The sequence below is a fragment of the Magnolia sinica genome, chromosome 4, assembly GCF_029962835.1.
Source record: "Magnolia sinica isolate HGM2019 chromosome 4, MsV1, whole genome shotgun sequence".
Lineage (NCBI taxonomy): Eukaryota > Viridiplantae > Streptophyta > Magnoliopsida > Magnoliales > Magnoliaceae > Magnolia > Magnolia sinica.
In genome coordinates this window covers 18,979,267-19,000,161 of record NC_080576.1, presented here as the reverse complement: position 1 = coordinate 19,000,161, position 20,895 = coordinate 18,979,267, and the positions used below count along the sequence as shown (strand labels likewise).

At 39.9% G+C, this 20,895-nt stretch overlaps 1 protein-coding gene across 1 annotated transcript; it reads right to left on the bottom strand.

Moving 5' to 3' along the window:
- Window positions 1-5,399: 5,399 nt before the first annotated feature.
- Window positions 5,400-6,842, bottom strand: LOC131244395 (pathogenesis-related protein 1-like). Its single transcript, XM_058244007.1, has 2 exons — window positions 6,630-6,842; window positions 5,400-5,800 (listed from the first exon to the last, which is right to left on the bottom strand). Exons 1-2 carry the CDS (start codon window positions 6,811-6,813, stop codon window positions 5,496-5,498), a joined length of 489 nt encoding a protein of 162 aa, XP_058099990.1. The 5' UTR covers window positions 6,814-6,842; the 3' UTR covers window positions 5,400-5,495.
- Between the last annotated feature and the right edge of the window lie 14,053 nt (window positions 6,843-20,895).

The following is a 20,895-nucleotide window of genomic DNA, read 5'->3' as shown; positions in this document are numbered from 1 at the left end:
TACATATAACATCTTAAATTGGTGTACATATATGATATTTGACAAAATAATTATGATAAGTTCAGCAAAATACATATTTAGCAAAAAATAATAATAATTAAATCACAAGTGAACCTCAAACATATAGATCATAAACAAGTAACTTCTCAATATTTTTCAACCGTCCGTTTAGATGGTCAATCTTTAAATAGTTTTGGATCATTATATTATTGTAACTTCAATGATGTACACGATAATTGGATTATTTTAAAGTATCATTAGAGGGACGGATATATGACAAATATGTATATAAGAACACCTTTATTTACTTGACTTTCTAAAGGAGTTCCTTCCAAATCTAATCGTTACAGACAAGATTTCATTTACAGCTTATTTACTGACATTTGGTTTCATTTCCGGTCATTTACTTCAATTCAAACAGGCATTCATTTAAAATATAAAGTAAGAACTGAAATAAAAGTCTCATCTCCCTGAGAGATCGTGGGATGCATTTTTTAATCTTTTCATTGGAGATGTTACGTGCAAGCAACCAATCTGCAACTAGATCGTCATGAATGACATTGGTTAGAAGGAGGAGGATCCAACAACCTTGAGTTTATTGGATTCGGTGGAACAGAGTTCCATACTCCCAAAAGTATGATAAATAATGCATTTCTCTTTCGTATGGGGAATTATCCCATGGAGCTTGACTCCACGTTGAGTTGAATGGAGCTTTGTGTGGGGCCCACTCTGATATCCTTGTGGCATCCCATACGTGTATCAGGTCTATCCCCCAAGGAAGTAAGACACCCTGAAGATCAGGGCCATCAAATGATCAGGTAGGCCCACTATAAATAATAATAATAATAATAAACAATGTAAATTTGCCCCCCAAAGAAATCCGGATTCAAGTAACGTGGCCCACCTGATTAATGGATTGGCCTGATTCTTGCGATTCCATCAGCATGATTGGTGGGGCATATCTGGTGATGAGCGCAGTTTGGCTAGGACCCAGCACTGGCCAGCTAGCAGGTGTCAAAGCTCCATGGGCCCTATTATAATGTATATGTTTCCTCCATGCCATCCATCCAATTTACCAGGTTTGAGCCAAAAAATTAGACAGATCCAACTCACAGGTGGACTACACCACAAGAAAAACAGTGTTGATTGAACGTCCACCGTTAAGAACTACCTATTGCATGCTCTAATGTTTCTTTGCCATCCAACTTGTGGATAGGGTCACAACTCACAAAGAACTGGATGAAGGGAAAACACAAATATCAGCTTGATCCAAAACTTCTATGGCCCTCGGACACTTTTCAATATTAAGCATTCAATCCCCACTTTTCCTCGTGGTATGGTCCACCTGAGATTTGGATCCGTCTTATTTTGGGGCTTATGCCTGAAAATGAGCCGAAAAAAATGGATGGACGGCGTGGATAAAACACATACATCATGGTGAGGCTCATGGAGCTTTGACACCAGCTAGCTGGCCGGTGTAGCTAAACCGCGTGGATTGGTTGTTTGGACAGGTTGTATGGCATTCAAATAACAGGCTAAGCAGGGTAGGCTTCAAGTAGATGGACGCCTCGATAATCACCGTGGAGTGATGGTTCATTCACTCAGAAATTGAAGTGGAACCGTTCATTATTTTTCATTTTAACAGCTTATTAGATTGCACTCTGAAATGATGCGAAATCAGTTCGGTGTGATCGACCCACCTAAGCCCCATTTCTACGGTCTGGATGCATCTGGAACACATAACCATCATGTGGGGCCCACCTTTAACGTGGACCACCTAACATGCTTTGCCCGCCTTCATGCAGGTCATTCATCGCTAGGGACCGACCTTTGATGTAGATCGTCCATTAGGTGGGGCCGTCGCCCATTGTGATGAGGCCCACCTTCCATGTTAAATGTCCACCATGGGGCCCGCCTTCAATGTCCTGCCCACCGTATATAACTCGCATGTGGATTATCCATTGTGTATCTATCACGTTGGAGACACCTTCGGATTTTAACGAGTAAGGAGTCGGATTGTCTGCGACACCTGTTTCACGGAGTTCCTATAGTCAGGAGCTAGGTGTGGTGCACCATGATGTTTATGAGAAATCCACCCCGTCCATCCATTTTTTCAGATTATGCTAGGACATGAGCCCAAAAATCCAGAGCTCAAGGGAGCTGTGAGCCGTAGAACATGGAACACTGAACCGCGAATATTAGAAAAACCATGAGTGGTCTAGATTCAAAGGCTAAAAGTCGATCAATCAGATGCTGGAATCATTCAACCGGAATGGGGTTTGTACCACGGCCATCCACGGTAAGGCCCACTAGATCAACAGCCCAATTTCAGTGACCATTCTGCGATGTGTACTATGAAGTGCCAAAGAACCATGACTGTTCATTGGACAACTATCCACGCACAGCTATGTAAAGATTGGAAGCGGATTGGCTGGTGTACCACACATCAGCTATATAGACGGCGTAGGTACGAGTGCGAAGACGAACGGTGACGCTCCTCGAGCTCCGAGTTGTATCGAACGGTTCAAAAGATATCAAAGTTACATGGCCCACAATGATGTATTTATTATATTCACATAGTTCATTCATTTTTAAAGATCATTTCAGAGTACTAACCAACAAATGACTCATATCTAAAGGTCAACTGGACCACACAATAAATAGCAGCGGAAATCATGATTTTCACCATTAAAACTTTCATAAGGCCTACCATAATATTTATTTCCCATCCAATATATTCATTAAAGTCATAATGACCTTAATGAAGAGGAAAAACAAATTTCATATTAATCCATTCCTGTGGGAGAAAGAGTTTCAATGGTAGAAGTTCAATTCCTCACTGCTTTTTTCTTTGTGGTCCACTTGGTCTTTATATGTGTTTTAATTTTTGTCCCAAGCCTTACAACGTACCGACGTCCATATACCAGCTATATATCTGGTGTATTGTACACCAGCCAATCCGGCCATTCATTTACTGCTCGGATTTCCTAAGAAAGCCTTCGGCACTTGGCAGGAAGTTAAGTTCCTGTGCTGGGATTGAAAGTGAGGTGCACCGTGATGTTTTTGAGAAATCCAACCCATTCATCTATTGTTCGAACTCATTTTAGGACACTAAGAACAAAAATTAGCAGGATCCAATATTTAAGTGGGCCATACTAGATGAAGCAGTGGCAAAAGAATGCCTACCGTTGAAACCTTCCTAGGCTCTATCTTGATGTTTATATGTCATCTAAACTGTTTATAACGTCAATCGACAACACTAAAAACTTGGACCAATACAAAACTTATGTGGCCATATAAATTTTTTGACGGCGGTCACTAAATCCCTACTGTTTCCTATCGTGTGGCCCATTCGAGCTTTAGGTCCTTATTTTTGGTCCCATTTGCTAAAATGAGCTTGAAAAACAGATAGACGGGTTGGATTTCACCAAAACATCACATTGGCCCACCCATAATCCTTACCCAGAACTTCCTGCTAAAGGCTTTCGCAGGAAATCCACGTCCATAAAGATTACACAAGCCGGAAGCGGATTGGCTGGCGTACCACACACCAGCTATACAGCTGATGCAGATGCGCGCGGATTACGTACTACCCCGCCTGTTCGGAGCTCGGGACAGGCGGAGGCTCCTAAGGACGCTAGGGGCCACCGTGATGTATGAATTTTATCTGCACCGTCCATCAATTTTTCCATATCATTTTAGTTTGTAGTCCCAGAAATAGATAAGATACAAACCTAAAATGGCCACACAGTTGCAAAATTCTTAGAGACCACGGAAGTTTTGGATCAAGATGATATTTGTTTCTTCACTCCATCCAGCTTTATATGGCCATGACAACAGGTTAGATGGAAAATAAACGAACACAGTAGATGCTTAGAAGGTTTCAATGGTGGATGTCCTTAGTACCGCTGCTTCCTGTGGTGTGGTCCACTTGAGTATTTTATATGCCTTATTTTTGGATCAGTACTCTGAAAGATGGACGGTGTGGATAAAAGTCATACATCACAGTGGCTCATCAGTGGCCCTCGGAGCCTCCGCCTGTCCCGAGCTCCGGACAGGCCAGGGTAGTACCTAATTCGCGCCCGATGTAGATACGTGTCGTGCTCGTGCGAAGACAAGCGCACCGGCGCTCCTCAAGCTCCGAGTTGTATGAACGGTTTAAAGGAGATCAAAGTTACATAGACCCACAATAATGATGTATTTATTATATCCACACTGTTTATCCATTTTTTGAGATAATTTTAGAGCATTAGAAAAAACAATGAATCATATCCAAAGCTCAAATGGACCACATCAAAAATAGCAGTGAGGATAATAATTTTCACCGTTAAAATATTTGTAGGGCCCACTATAACGTTTATTTTCCATCCAATCTGTTAATAAGGTCACAAATACATGAATGAAGAGGAAAAAACAAATTTCATATTGATCCGAAACTTCTATGACCCCTGAAAGGGTTTCATTGGTAGACGTTCGATCCCTAACTGCTTCCCAATTGATCTTTAGATCTGTCTTAAGACAAGCTCGCCAAATGAATGGACGCTTTGGATATAATAAATACCTCATGATGGGATCCACAGGACTTGCTCACGTCAATACATCAGCTATAGCTGATGTGTGGTACATCAGCCCATCCGCTTCCACCCAAGTCCAGACGATTTTTAGGGACGTCGACTTAGCTGCGACCCCGAGCCAGCGTTATGGGTGGACCCTGATGGTGCGGCGCACATGATGTATGAATTGTATATCCATGCTGTCCATCCTTTTTTTCAGCTTATTTTAGAGTATGGATCCGAAATTCAAGCAAATATTAATATCAGGTAGACCACACCACAGGAAACAGTGTTCAATGGCCATTAAAACCATTGCTGAAGATTAAGTGTTCCATTCTCATTTTCTCATCTCTCTCTGTCTCTGTTGATATGATATCAGAGAATGCATCTGATCCTGATCTTGGATTTCTTTCAGTCGAAATTCATGCACGTGAATGGATGCATATACAGATCGTGACAGACTATCATGGATATACATACTTCCCAATGCTACAAAATTACGCGGGGCCCACTGGATCATCATCCATACAGCATCTTGCATGTTGGCCGTGATTCCATTTTTCTAAATATCTATTTCTTGAAGCACGTGCGGGCCACCTAATCAACGGATGCATTAGGAGTATTCATTGCAGGAAATAAGGATTTGATTCATTTTTAGGCAAGGCCAGGACGGGTCTGGCCCACCCATTTTTGGGCCGGGCTTGGGCCTCAGTGCTAGTTCAATACAAGCTCAGACAGGTTCGGGCCTGGGGAATTGTATTGTAAGACCCAGTCCAAACCGGCCCATTGAGAGAGAGAGAGAGAGAGAGAGAGAGAGAGAGCTAGCTTATTGAAGTAAGTTTCATATTCCCATGCAAAGACACTGCAAAGATATGGCAGTTATTGGAGAAAATAAAACCATGAAAGACGCACATCTACGACATCCCTTGCAAGAACTCAAGGCTAAACATATGCATCTGGATTGGCAACAAGATAGGCTTCTACGGCCTTGAACATCCCCTCCATGTTTACGATTGTCTCCTTAATCCTTTCATCTTCCATCGGTGGGCCATCTTCAATGGCCTCAAACTCCCCATCAAGCTTGCATACACTCCCTCCATTGGCGCCATCTTCGAACTGGAGCTTAAACGTGCTCGACTTCACTTTCTTACCGATTAGCCCGCCTTCAATCACAGAGTACTTACACACCGTCTTCTCTTCGTCAATCTCATCCACACGTTCCTTCCAATAACTAAAGTCCTTGATGGCTGCACATTTACAAATTGTCAGTTAAAGTTCCTTGATATACATGGCTACACCATCCTATAATGACTTGAGTTTTTAAAGAAGCTGTGATTTTACATGGTATAAGAGCAGGATTAATCAACAATATTAAAATAACAACTTTTATCTAAATGCGGAAAAATATGGTGATTTTACACAACACATACGAAGTAAAATTTATTTTTTTCTAAATAGACCACACTATATATCCATTTCACAATTTTATTTTAGAGCATAAGTCCAAAAAAAGGCAAATTGGAACCTCAAGTGGACCACATCACAGAAATTAGTAGAGATTGAAACATCTATTGTTGAAAGACGCACATCTACAAAATTAGTGGTTTTGAATTAATCTTATATTTGTTTTTTTTTTTTTTTCCTTCTTTGATCCATATAACCTCATGAACAGGTTGGATGACAAATAAATATTATTGTATGCCCATGAAGGTTTCAACGGTGGGAATCATTATCCCCATTGCCTAGTGTGGTCCACTTGAGATTTGAATTTATCTTATCTTTTAGCTCGTGGCCTAAAATGATCTAGTCAAATGGATAGACTACATTGATATAACACGTACATCATAGTAGGGCTGACAGAACTTCCACAAAAAATAAGCTGACAATTGTCTTATAAATTAAAGAATTCTTAATTTTTGAATCCTCAAGATGACCACATAAATTATCATTTAAGAATCATTATGATATCCACATAATACATGTATCCAAACATGCCCTTAGAGAAACCCGAACACATAGTTAATACCTTATACTAATAATCTGCACTTACAGAAACATGAGTAATGCGATCCTTACCGTCAGTGAAGTTAGCCTGTTTGACCGTTCCGACCCCACCATCACCTTCAAGAACAACGATGCTCGATATTATTTGGGGCATGATCTTGGGCATGAGGTTGTGTGGGTCCTTCGCAATCGCTTTCCAGAGCCTTGCGGGTGGGAGTGGGGACACCATATGGTGGCTGATTGCACCCTTAACCATTTTTCTTTTTTGTGGACACTAAAAATCAAAGGCAGTTATTTTGTGTTAGATTGTGAATTGATGAAGAGCTGAATGGTGATTTATAGATGTTGATTGGTGATGTAGAACCTGTCACAAACACGTTCCTAGCATGGTTGAGCCAAAAGAAGATGGACCGTGAATTGACTATAACTTTTGATCCGGGTATCGTTACGGGACGCACAACCTATCAATCTTTACTGAAATGGGCCATCCGAGGTGAACCGACCCACAAAGTGGGTCGCATCTGTCCGTTTCGTCAAAAAAGGCATGCTTTCAGCTCAAAAACGAATTTTTAAGAAAATTTTACTATTTTTAGTAATTCCGATTTTTTAAATATTTTTTAGAGCTTTAGATTTTCTTTCCTTTTAGAAATAACTTTTAGTTATACTAGGACTCTTCTAGAGAAAGTTTATTTGCAATTTTTATTTTTAGAAATTAGGCCTTAGAAGAGTTTTATTAGAATTAGGATTTTTATTAGAGTTAGAATTTTGCTATTTTTGGTAATTACGAATTTTAGTTTATTTTTTTTTCCTATATTAGTGGTGTAAGGAGACACGTTAGGGAATTATCAATTATTCATCAATCAATTTCGAATTTATTAGAATTTATTTCTATTTTCTGCTTTCTTTCCTCGTGGATTCGAGAAGTCTCTGTGAGGAGTCCAGAGAAGTTCCGTGGATTCGGAATAGTTATCCTCTTGAGGAAGACGGTGCTCGACCTCACGTCCTCCCCTGCGTCGCAAAACAGATGGACACAGGGATTTATCACAAACATCTTGGTGGGCCCTATCTATGGGCGGTGTTCCAGGGAATTTACCTTTAACGGTGGCAGCTTTCGAAGCAGCATGGCGAGAGAATCGGCAAGCCATGCAAGGGCTGCAAGCTTCCATCGATCGCATGGCGGATCGTTTGGCGGAGGCCCTAGGGAAGCTCCGTGTTCATGGTGGGGATCCACCATCAACAATTGCAAGAATTCATAATCATATTGATCGTAGGGCGACGCTATCAGTGAACCACAGGATCACTCCTGATAAAATGGGATCTAGCGACATGATTTTACAACATCCTAGATGAGCCATTAATCAGATGGATCGGATGGACCAAGAATTCAAGATGAAAGTCGATCTTCCTAGTTTTAATGGTCAACTCTACTTCAAGGACTTCCTCGATTGGTTGCTTAAAGTCGAACGTTTCTTCGACTACATGAACATAATGGAAGAAAAGAAAGTTAAACTCGTGGCTTACAAGTTGACGGGCAGAGCTTCAGATTGGTGGGAGCAACTTCAACTCGAGCGAATGAGACGGATGAAGGCGCCAATCCGCATGTGGTCGCGGATGAAGAAGTTATTGTGCATGCGATTCTTCCCTACCAATTACGATCAGGTATTATTCCAACAAAATCAAAATTATTGGCAAGATAACCAATCATTAAAGGGTTATGCAGAGAAATCCTATTATTTGTCGGCGAGAGCTGACCAAGTCAAAACGGAGTTGCAACAAACCACAGGATTCATCAGTGGAAAACATGTGACCCCTATGGGAACGGTGAGCCAACTTAAGACTTCTAAAGTGGAGGGACAATCTCTCATGACTGAACAGGCCTTTGTTAAACAATCTGAGGAAACGAGAGACATATATGCAGTAGTTGAAGAGAAAAAATATGTGGAGCCTGTGAATATCCTAAAGGATTTGGAACCAGTATCGCAGGAGTTCAAGGGGGTTGTGCTCGATGAACTCCCTAATAAATTACCTCCCATACGAGATATGCAAAATTACGTTGATCCCATCGCAGGGGCAAGTCCGCCTAATTGCCCACATTATCAGAAAAAATATGAAATCTTGAAGACAGATGTGAAGGAATTAATCGATATGTATCGTATCGGCTCAAAAGCATGAGTATATGTATCGTATCGGCTCAAAAGCTTAATGCCAAGTACAAAAAAAAGTCTAATGAATATCGGCGTCAGAAGTTATCTCAGACTCATGTGCCAAGTCTCTTGCGTAACTCGAGGACGAGTTTTTTTCAAGTGGAGGGGTCTGATGTAGAACCTGTCACAAACACGTTCCTAGCATGGTTGAGCCAAAAGAAGATGGACCGTGAATTGACTATAACTTTTGATCCGGGTATCGTTACGGGACGCACAACCTATCAATCTTTACTGAAATGGGCCATCCGAGGTGAACCGACCCATAAAGTGAGTCGCATCTGTCCGTTTCGTCAAAAAAGGCGCGCTTTCAGCTCAAAAACGAATTTTTAGGAAAATTTTACTATTTTTAGTAATTCCGATTTTTTAAATATTTTTTAGAGCTTTAGATTTTCTTTCCTTTTAGAAATAACTTTTAATTATACTAGGACTCTTCTAGAGAAAGTTTATTTGCAATTTTTATTTTTAGAAATTAGGCCTTAGAAGAGTTTTATTAGAATTAGGATTTTTATTAGAGTTAGAATTTTACTATTTTTGGTAATTACGAATTTTAGTTTTTTTTTTTTTCCTATATTAATGGTGTAAGGAGACACATTAGGGAATTATCAATTATTCATCAATCAATTTCGAATTTATTAGAATTTATTTCTATTTTTTGCTTTCTTTCCTCGTGGATTCAAGAAGTCTCTGTGAGGAGTCCAGAGAAGTTCCGTGGATTCGGAATAGTTATCCTCTTGAGGAAGACGGTGCTCGACCTCACGTACTCCCCTGCGTCAATTGGAAGGAAGGAAGTTGATAATATTGGGCCCACATTCTTGGACTTAGCTCAATGAAAACGATTGGAATTCTATTAAATTGCAATCTTTGGCATGTTTGGAGTTCAATACGAGGATGCTTGAAATGCAGAGATGCTTTGTATTGTCTTGTAATGAGATGAATGGATATAAAGAAAAGAGATGGATGGACAGGAATGTGGTAGCAATCTCTACATTGTAAACTTGGCAGGGTGATCAATTCGATCCGGTCCATCCATTCAGTAGGTACTATCTATGGATAGTTATGTTACAAAACTCGCACCCGTTTGAAAATCCTACCATCATTTTATTCGATGAATTTTTTTACCGTTAACCATTTTTTATTTTTAACCGTGATTGGAGGGCCACCAATCAGACCGTTGGAATAATCCAATCCATATCTATTTTGAAAGAATTGCAATCAAGCGTAGAGGTAACTAGATGGACGGTCCCAAACAATACAACAGATTTCTCTTCCACATAATCGCCGAAGAAGCTAATCCTCATTAACCATTGTTCATATCGTTATTTTAGTTTGAGAGTTCAGATTAACGGATTAGATGGGATCTAACGACTAATGGTGGGCCTGGTGGGGTGATCGGATTAATGTATTGGATGAGATATAACAAGTAATGGTGGGCAGCCCATCCCAACCGTTCCTTATGGTGTGGCCCAACTAAGTTTTTTATTGGGCTGATGGACGGGTAGATCTAATGCATGTAACCCAAATTGGGCGTTATACTAAAAAAAGAAAAATCTATTGATTGGACAATGAAAGAATATACTATCACTCAAAATTCTATCAACAGTCCCAGGTAATAAACATATAATCAATCTGCCTTCTACACAATTAACTATCTGTTGATGTAAAAATCTGGTTAGCCGTCCTCGAACCAGCGAACCTACACAAAGCGGACAAAGAAGACCCTAACTCATGTAGGGGATCCTCTGAGGCCTAAGTCAGAAAAGTAATTTGGGTCTAGTTGAATATCGAAGGTTTAGGGATAGAGATTGTGGGTGCATACCTTTCACCATCAAAGGTACCCTTATTTATAGATGGAGAGAAACAGTGGCATAGATGGGCCTCTCTCAGCTTTGGCAAGGGCAGATCATAGTAGGATTCTGACTCTTTACCTGGCGGATCTTTCTATATCCTTGGCTAGAATCGCAGGGTGATTAGTGTAAGAGTTGGTTTTTGTGATCTTTGGCTGAGATTGTCGACAAACCTGATAGAGGTCAGGTCGGATCCCACATATGACGGGTTTAGCTGACCCGGGGTGACTTGACCTAGTCTTCCACCGTGGTCGGGCCGCGTTCGTCGGAGGGCGGGTCTAGCCAACCTGAGGTGAATAGCTCCTCATATAGCGGTTGGTCGATAAATAGCTTGACTTGTTGCCGAGAGGTCGAGCTCGGTCTTTCTCCACACTAGGTACGGGAGACGATGGTTGAACCGCTGGGTTGCGTCTGCTGCTGTCTAAAGTGCTAACCTAGCCTATTATTAATAGGCCGGTCTATTTTCCGCATAAAACTATCCATGAGGGGTCCATCAGAATGGACGGTGCAGGTACCAAGTTGCAATGTACTCAAGGCATTGCCAATAGACCATTCGTCTGGTGGGCCTACAGTGAATGGACCATGTTTCCAAAGATCAGGCAGGTGGGCCACATATGTACTTTGAATGCAGATCGTCAGTCATTCTTTTTAGCAATTGCCACGTATATTTAATTCGGCCTTTCCTTTGTTCTTAGAAGTGGTTGATCTTGCAGTTTAAGAGGAGGGTGATCGTTGCTAAGCATTTCTCCACCGTTTGATCTCCTAGCTTACCTATTAAGGAAAAAAACGTGTATGCATTAGGTGGGACCCACCTTCTGGATGATTGGACCGAGAGAGAGCCGATAAAACTCATTAGATGCCCCACACATGTACAGGAACAACTAACAATTGACGGCTTTAAAGAATTGCCAATGGTCCACATTTAGCATAGATGCATAAGCCCACATGAGCCTGATTTTTGGGCCAGGCAATCGACATGATGTGGCCCACCTGATGCACACAAAAGATGTCTCAAGCACATGCCAGGTCATGTGTATAGCGTAAGAGAGGAGTTTGCACACAAAAGATGTCTCAAGCACATGCCATGTCATGTGTATATAGCTTAAGAGAGGAGTTTTCCCTGGACGTGGTTTGCCTACTGATACTGAAAGTACCGAGGTGGCTGCTGGACAGTGCTCTGTGGGCCCTACCATGATGTATGTGCTTTATCAATGCTGTCCATCTATTTTTCCAGATCATTTTAGGTCATGATTCGAAAAATGGGATATATCCAAGTATCAAGTGGACCACACCACAAGAAAAAAAGCGGTAATTGAAAGTCCATCATTAAAAACTTTCTAGGGCCCACTGTAATGTATATTTCTCAACCAACCTGAACGAAGGGAAAACACAAATATCAGCTTGATACAAAACTTTCGGGGCCCCAAGAAATTTTTAATGGTGCGCGTTTAATCACTAATTTCCAATGGTGTGGTCCACATGAGATATATATCTATCCCATTTTTTGAATCACATCCTAAAATGATCTGGAAAAATGAATGAACAGTGGATGAAACACATACATCATGTTGGCGCATCCACCGTCAATTGGTTATCCGTGTCCGTTTCCCCTTCGAACTTTTATTCTTCAGTCAATCCTCTTTAAGAGAGCTTTGAAGGAACTTGCAAAGCCGATTGCCTGCGACAGCCTGGGAAGCTAGATAACGTCACCACGATGTTAGCATTTCCGAACTCGAGTTGAGCCCCACGATGAATAAAAAGTAAAGAAATTATTACAGTTAAAGTTTCCATAAGTCCACTTCAATGTTTATATGACATCATTGTTGGAATATTTGGTTGAATTAAATAGACTATTAAAAATCAAGAACCAAAAAAGGAAAATAAATTTTGAGAAAGAAGAACTTATTGAATTGAGTCGAGGCGTGACTGAGTCACTCGGCTTGAAATCGAATTTGCTCCCCTTGAACAACGTCCCAAGTGCAACAGGTTTCCAGAGCAATCGACCTCCAGGATACAACGACTATGACCCGGTCCCAGCGGTGCACTCACTGTACACGGGCTCGAATCACTTGCAGTTTAATCCGAAAGTGCTGAGTTGACTCAGCGATGAACTCAGTAGAAAATGCTTAAAACCGAATATCAGAGAGCGTTTTATAAGAGAAGAATTTTTCATATTTGAAACTGGAATCGGTTGTCTTTATATAGACTCCGAAGTGGTGCATAAGCACCCTTTTCAAAAGGTTAGGTCCGTTGGGTTTAAACCCAACAGAGGCGACCAACCGGAAGGGACGCATCTCTCTGGTTTAAAACGAAAAAGCGCAAATGCGAGTACACTCCCGCACATACAGTCCTGCGAGTACCCATACACACACCCACGCGAGTACACACACACCGCACCCGCACCCGCGCCCGCGCCCACGCCCAGCCCAGCCCGTCCCGTCGCGTCGCGCACGCGCACACGGACTCGGCTCGGCTCGGCTCGGCTCGGCGCGCGCGCGCGTGTGTGGTTAATGGCATAGATTAGAGCTATTGGCATAGCCCCCCCACAGGACCAAATTCACATGCCCCCTGAAAGGGGCTCAAGCCCTAGGCAAAAAGACTATCTTATATACAAGATAGTTTACCTTTTCAAATCCGATGTGGGACAAAACCCACAACACAAAAGTACCAAAGCTTTTCAAATGTGGAGGGAAAACACCGAAAATTTGAAAATTCAAATTTTAATATTATTTTAAAACAAAATACAACAATCCCCCACATGTTTTAAAATAAACCCTTTCGGATTAAAGCGTAATAGTTGTGCAATGGTGTCGGTGTCACCATAGACTTGAACCGACATTAGAGTAAGCAAGACAGGTCTACAGGAATCAGGTGACACCATAGTCTTGAACCTGAATCCTTTTAATGTAGATCGCAAGTACATGCCACTCACACAACTCTTCCTCTGCAAGTGATTCTGCGGTTCGGTGCGTTTCGGCCATACACCATTACCTGGATTTCATGAGTGCTCTAGAGAATTCGCCTAGATTCTCATAGGAAGCGGCCTCCACCTCCACACCCATATAGGTGAATTCCATTAAGTGTATGCAGCAACTGTATACACCACCAAATATATGGTTATGGATTCATTAAGAGTTCTAACAACTCATCCTTCTGCGTTGCTGCTCACACTGTACACCATAGAAGGGGCTCATACAACTCAGTGCAATCGTCTACCTCGTATCTTGTTGTTTACCCATTGAACTTATCTCATGGGATCTTCACTTGTATAGGTTGGGTTGCCGACAATGGCAGCTCATATATTAGGCTTAGCCCCATTCCCTTCGATGTATCATTGACTAACCTTTTAAATAGTCCTTTAGTCAGAGGATCTGCTTGATTCTTTTCTGACCTCACAAAGTCAATAGATATGACTCCATCACGCAACATATGTTTCACTATGTTGTGTCTGAGTCTAATATGCCTGCTCTTTTCATTATATATTTTACTTTTTGCTTTCGCTATAGTTGCTTGACAGTCACAATGAATAGATACGGCCGATACAGGCTTTGGCCACAATGGTATATCAGCTAAGAGATTTCTAAGTCACTCGGCTTCTGTTCCAGCCTTTTCTAAGGCAATAAACTCGGATTCCATAGTAGACCGAGCGATACATGTCTGCTTGGTAGACTTCCAAGAGACTGCTCCTCCAGCTAAAGTGAAGACATATCCACTCGTGGATTTTGTCTCATCTGAATCACTAATCCAATTAGCATCACTGTATCCTTCTAATACAGCAAAAAAACCATTATAATGTAAACCATAGGCTATACTGTCTTTTAGGTATCTCAAAATCCTAGACAAAGCATTCGAATGCTCTTTTCCAGGGTTATGTGTATATCTACTTAGCCTACCTACTGCAAAAGCAATGTCTGGTCTAGTGCAGTTTGTTAGATACATAAGGCTACCAATTATTCTAGAATACTCCAATAAAGACACACTATTTTCTGTATTCTTCATGAGAGTCACACTATAATCATAAGGAGTACTGACAGGTAAACAGTCAAAATGGTTAAACTTTCTCAATATCTTCTCAATGTAATGAGATTGAGATAATATAATAACATCATTTTTCCTGGTTACTTTAATACCCAAGATTACACTAGCCTCTCCTAAGTCTTTCATGTCAAACTTAGATGACAAGAATTTCTTAGTTGTATTAACTAATTTAATATTAGTTCCAAAAATAAGCATGTCATCAACATAAAGGCATATAATAACATAATCATTTCCAGAAATTTTACTATATACACATCTATCTACATCATTTATATGATAACCATTTGATTTTAAAACACCATCAAATTTTTCATGCCATTGTTTAGGAGCCTATTTTAAACCATATAATGATTTAATTAGTCTACATACTTTATTTTCTTTTTCTGATATCTTATAACCCTCAGGTTGTTCCATATATATTTCTTCTTCTAAGTCTCCATTTAGGAAAGCTGTCTTAACGTCCATCTGGTGTACCACCAGTTTATATATGGAGGCTATTGCTATTAAGACCCTAATAGTTGTAATTCTAGTTACAGGAAAGTAAGTATCAAAGTAATCCATTCCTTCTTTTTGTTTAAAGCCTTTCGCTACCAACCTAGCCTTAAACTTATCAATAGTCCCATCTGGTTTTAGTTTCTTTCTAAACACTCATTTACAACCTATTGGTTTATTTCCAGGTGGTAGGTCTACAATTTTCCACGTGTTATTAGATATAATAGATTCTAACTCATCATTTATTGCTTCCTTCCAAAATGTTGCATCTGGAGAGTTAATTGCTTCTATATAAGTTATAGGATCATCTTCTACTAAGAAAGTGAAAAAATCATCTCCTAGGTTAGTTTCTCTTCTAACCCTAGTACTTTTTCTTAGTTGTATCTCTTATACTACTTTCTCGTATGCATTTTTACTTGTAGATGCAATATCTGATTCATTGACTTCCTCTATTCCTGTAGATTTAGATTTCATAGGGAATATGTTCTCAAAGAACTCTGCATCCCTAGCTTCTATAATTGTATTAGGATCTAGAATATTATCCTTAGTTTTTAAAACTAGAAACCTATAGGCCGCACTATTTTGTGCATAACCTATAAATACACAGTCGGTCGTTTTAGGACCTAACTTTCTTTTCTTAGTTTCAGGTTATCCTACTTTAGCAAGACACCCCCACACTTTAATATATTTGTAACTAAGAACATGATTCTTTCATAGTTCATATGGTGTTTGTTCAGAAGATTTAGAAGGAATCCTATTTAGAATATAACAAGCAGATAGAATTGCTTCTCCCCACATATTTGAGGGTAAGCCTGAACTATTTAACATAGCATTCATCATCTCTTTTAGAGTTCTATTCTTACGTTCTGCTATTCCATTCTGTTCTGGTGTATAAGGAGCTGTAGTTTCGTGAACTATTCCATTCTTTTCACATAATTCTCTAAATTGAGAAGATTCATATTCACCTCCTCTATCTGTTCTAAGTCTTTTAATTTTTATATTTAACTGATTTTCAACTTCAATTTTATATTTAGAAAAAGCATCTAAAGCTTCATCTTTGTTCCTTAACAGATAGACTCTAGTGAACCTAGAGTAATCATCTACAAAAGTTATATAATATCTTTTTCCACCTCTAGACATGTGATTTCTAAAATCACCTAAGTCACTGTGTATTAACTCTAATAGAACAGATGATCTTTCTATTTGTTTAAAGGGTTTTCTAATGAATTTTGATTCGACACATGTTTCACATTTGTCAAACTCTTCATTAGATATATTAGATAATAAACCTAATCTTTTCATTTTCTTCAAAGATGCTATATTCACATGACCTAATCTACTATGTCATAGATAAAAAGGTTCAACGATATAAACAGAACTGAATGTCTTCTTATTATTATCATTGGATACATTTATAATGAATAAACCATCGCTACAGTACCCCTTACCAACAAAAGTTTCATTCTTAGTCATTACAAGCTTATCTGAATCAAATACTAACTTAACACCAGCCTTATTGAGGAGTGAACCAGAGACCAAGTTTCTTCTAATGTCGGGCACATGTAGGACATCATTCAACATCAGAGTCTTTCCAGAAGTGAGTTTCAGAAGTACTTTCCCTTTCCCTACAACTGGAGACGTTCTAGCATTACCCATGAACACCTGTTCATCATCTCCTGATACTTGGTAGGAGGTAAACATGCTACGATCCTTGCACACGTGCCTAGTTGCACCAGTGTCTAGCACCCACTCCAAGTTGTTTACAAGGAAGACTTCTGACACCACAGCTACTATCATGTCAGACTCATTGCCTGTTTCTGTAAGATTAGCTTGCGGCTTATCTTTGTTTTTCTTAAGCCTACAGGTTTTGATATGATGCCCAGGCTTTCCACAGTTGTAGCAGTTTCCTTTTTTCTTGAATTGACTGTTTGCATTCTTCTTTTTGAGCCTGCATTCATTTGCATAATGTCCAGGTTTGCCACAGTTATGACAGTTGCCATTTTTCTTATTATTTGCCCGACTTGATTCCACAAGATTCGCCTTTGAATCTATCTCATTTTTATTTTCTTTTTGGTCCCTGATTCTATTGGCCTCCTCTATTCGTATGTGTATGATAGTGGTTTCCAAAGAAACACCGTTCTTTTTATGTTTCATTCTATTCTTATATTCTTTCCAGGAGGGCGGTAACTTTTCTATTAGTGGTCATGAAAGAAACACTTCATCCAACTTAATTCCTTCTGTCAATAGTTCATAAACTAAACTTTGAAAATCATGAATCTGATTTGTGACAGGTATATCGTCTGTCATTTCATAATGAAAGAAATTAGCAATTGCATGTTTCTTAGCGCCTGCATCTTCTAATATGTATTTCTTTTCCAAAGCAGTCCATATGTCTTTAGCAGACACGTAAGAAGCATACACGTCATATAGTTCGTTGGATAAAGAATTTAGAATATAATTTTTACAATTATTTTCATCTGTTACTTCAGTTTGATTTGCTGGATCTATAGTAAATGATTCAGATAATCTGTATGAAACTTTCAGGGTGGTCAATGCGAACATCAGTTTCTGTTTCCACCATTTAAAGCATTGTCCAGTGAACGGTTTGATTTTGGCTAACTCAGCAGAAATATTTACTATTACTATAGCCATAGTCTATGTAATTCAAAAATTCGATTTCAAGATTGTTGGAATATTTGGTTGAATTAAATAGACTATTAAAAATCAAGAACCAAAAAAGGAAAATAAATTTTGAGAAAGAATAACTTATTGAATTGAGTCGAGGCGTGACTGAGTCACTCGGCTTGAAATCGAATTTGCTCCCCTTGGACAGCGTCCCAAGTGCAACAGGTTTCCAGAGCAATCGACCTCCAGGATACAACGACTATGACCCGGTCTCAGCGGTGCACTCACTGTACACGGGCTTGAACCACTTATAGTCTTAACCCGAATTAGAAAATACTTGAATATATTTTTAAAAGGAAACCTGATTTTCTAATAAAAACTTACAACCAGAAGTCTATTTATTGTCTTTATATAGACTCCGAAGTGGTGCATAAGCACCCTTTTCAAAAGGTTAGGTCCGTTGGGTTTAAACCCAACAGAGGCGACCAACCGGAAGGGACGCATCTCTCTGGTTAAAAACGAAAAAGTGCAAATGTGAGTACACTCCCGCACATACAGTTCTACGAGTACTCATACACACACCCACGCGAGTACACACACACCGTACCCGCACCCGTGCCCACGCCCAGCCCAGCCCAGCCCGTCCCGTCTCGTCGCGCACACGCACACGGACACGCACGCGCACACGCACACGGACTCAGACTCGGACTCGGCTCGGCTCGGCGCACGCGCGTGTGTGTAGTAAATGGCATAGATTAGAGCTATTGCCCCCCCCCCCCCCCAAGGACCAAATTCACATGCCCCCTGAAAGGAGCTCAAGCCCTAGGCAAAAAGACTATCTTATATACAAGATAGTTTACCTTTTCAAATCCGATGTGGGACAAAACCCACAACACAAAAGTACCAAAGCTTTTCAAATGTGGAGGGAAAACATCGAAAATTTGAAAATTCAAATTTTAATATTATTTTAAAACAAAATACAACAATCATCACATTACATTTATTAATTCGGCATTCGTTTACGTCTTTTTTATCTCTTAATTTTAAAATAAAGCATTGATAACTACCAAATACAAACATTGAATGAGTTAGGATATCGGTTGCTGCAGCATTTCGAATCGCAATATGGTCTTCTAATTTAAGAAATTGTCGTGCGGAAATGATATTTGTCTTGACCAACCTCATATACTTCAAGTACTTTGATCCCTTGGCATGAATTAAGCCTTCCTCAATGCCTTCAAAATGATAATTTTTATAAAAAACCTGTTGTCCGTGCGATAGGCATGCTGTGCGGGCAACTGGTAAGTAACTTCATTATGTTGCCCGGGCAAAGGTGAAATGAAAATATAAAAATATTAACCTAATTCAAAATTATGTAGCCCCACGAATGTTTAGAGTGTGTGTTCAATGCTCAATCTTTCTTGTAGGGGGGCCTACTTTAGTTTTAGATCAGCCTTGTTTTTTTGGTCCATGTCCTACCATGGATAAAAATATCATCGTGGACCCCTCCTAGCTTCATGTCGCGTGGGCAATCCCCATTCCTTGCACAGGGTACCTTTTCTGAAAATATTCAGGCCAATGTATTCTAAGGGAAGGGTATGAAAGATGTACTAAGACTGATATGCATGAAACAGTGGTAAGTGGATGTTGTTTAAAGCCCCTAATTTCAAAGAGTCGGAGCCAGTGATGGCGGAACGCCATCAACCCGTCCATCAGGTGAATCAACTCAAGATACCCCAACCGCCATTAACTCAACCTAACACAAAACGCAAGTGGACCACAGAAATGGGAACAAGGTAAGAGGGGATGCCCATCCTTTATTTTCACTAAGGCTCACCTGAGTTGTGAAACTATATTAGTTTTGGCCTAACCTTTCATCAAGTACAGACGAATGGTTTGAACGGCTTCGATATGTATAAACAATATTGTTGGTCACCCACTCAAATCACCCGTGGTCTTCCACGGTCAACTTGTTATGTGTGTTGTGGCTCGATCCGAGTTGTGGATCAAACTGATTTTTGTGATATGTGAGCAACTTGATGCGATACATCTGGCGGACGAGTCAGATTCTGTGAAAACGTCATATGGTACCACATCTTGCAGTACCCACTTGAGATGGTTCATGATGAGTTATTTACTGCGCTGATCATCTTGGAAGCCGACTGCCTACTGAATTACATAGTAAATTCTATGGGCCCACCATGATTATCCACTAGGGCTGAAAGTCGGGTGGGGTGGGTTGGCTTGGGTTGGTGCTCAACCCTAGCCCAACCCAAGGTTCCTATATCTTAACACTAACCTTAACCCAACCTCAGGTTGGGAATTCTCAACCCAAGCGAGCTCGGTCGGGTTAGTTGGGTGGATATATGCTAGTATTTTTGTTATTACATTAGTGTATTATATTTCAATACATACTTATTTTTTCTATCTATGATTTTATTAATTATATATGTAGTTATTTATCGTAAAGAACTTCATTTTTTCTAAACAAACAAGCTAAAATATAAGACAACTACTCCTTTAAAAGTCGCGTTGTGTGGTACGTAATCTATTTAGGATACAGAAATCTAGCATATCTTATTAGCTTCAGTCATTGGAAATGACGTGGACCGATGAAACTCAACCACACTAGAATTTCCAATGCCTTTAACACAGATGATCCACACTCAATTATAATTTATAAGTGACTTACATATTAATCGAGTTCGGGTTGGATCGGGCAACACGAGCCCGGCCCAAGTTTTATTGGGTTGGTGTTTGTATAGCCAGGCTTGAGACCGGACTCGATTCATCTTGCCCGAGCCCAACCCAATGTCGGGTCGATCATGGGTCAGTCGGGTTGAACCCGTCCAACTTTCAGCCCTATTATCCATACTGTTCATCCATTTTTATAGATTATTTTAGGGCATGAGCTCAAAATTAGAATATATCTAAAATTAAAGCATATTTATATTAAAACATTTCAAAATCATTTAGAATTTTATTAAATTATTTTTTCAATAAGTAAAAGATCATCCAAATCAGATATATAATGATTTAATTCAATGGATCTACATCCTTATTTTCAAAAGGCACTCTTAACTTCCATGAAAAAGCTATGGCAGTTTAAGAGAAGGATTGGTGCATTTTTATCTT

Coding starts and splice junctions, on each gene's coding strand:
- LOC131244395 (XM_058244007.1), bottom strand. CDS start 6,813: ATGGTTAAGGGTGCAATCAGCCACCATATGGTGTCCCCACTCCCACCC. Junction 5,801..6,629: donor ACAGGCTAACTTCACTGACG/GTAAGGATCGCA, acceptor GTAAATGTGCAG/CCATCAAGGACTTTAGTTAT.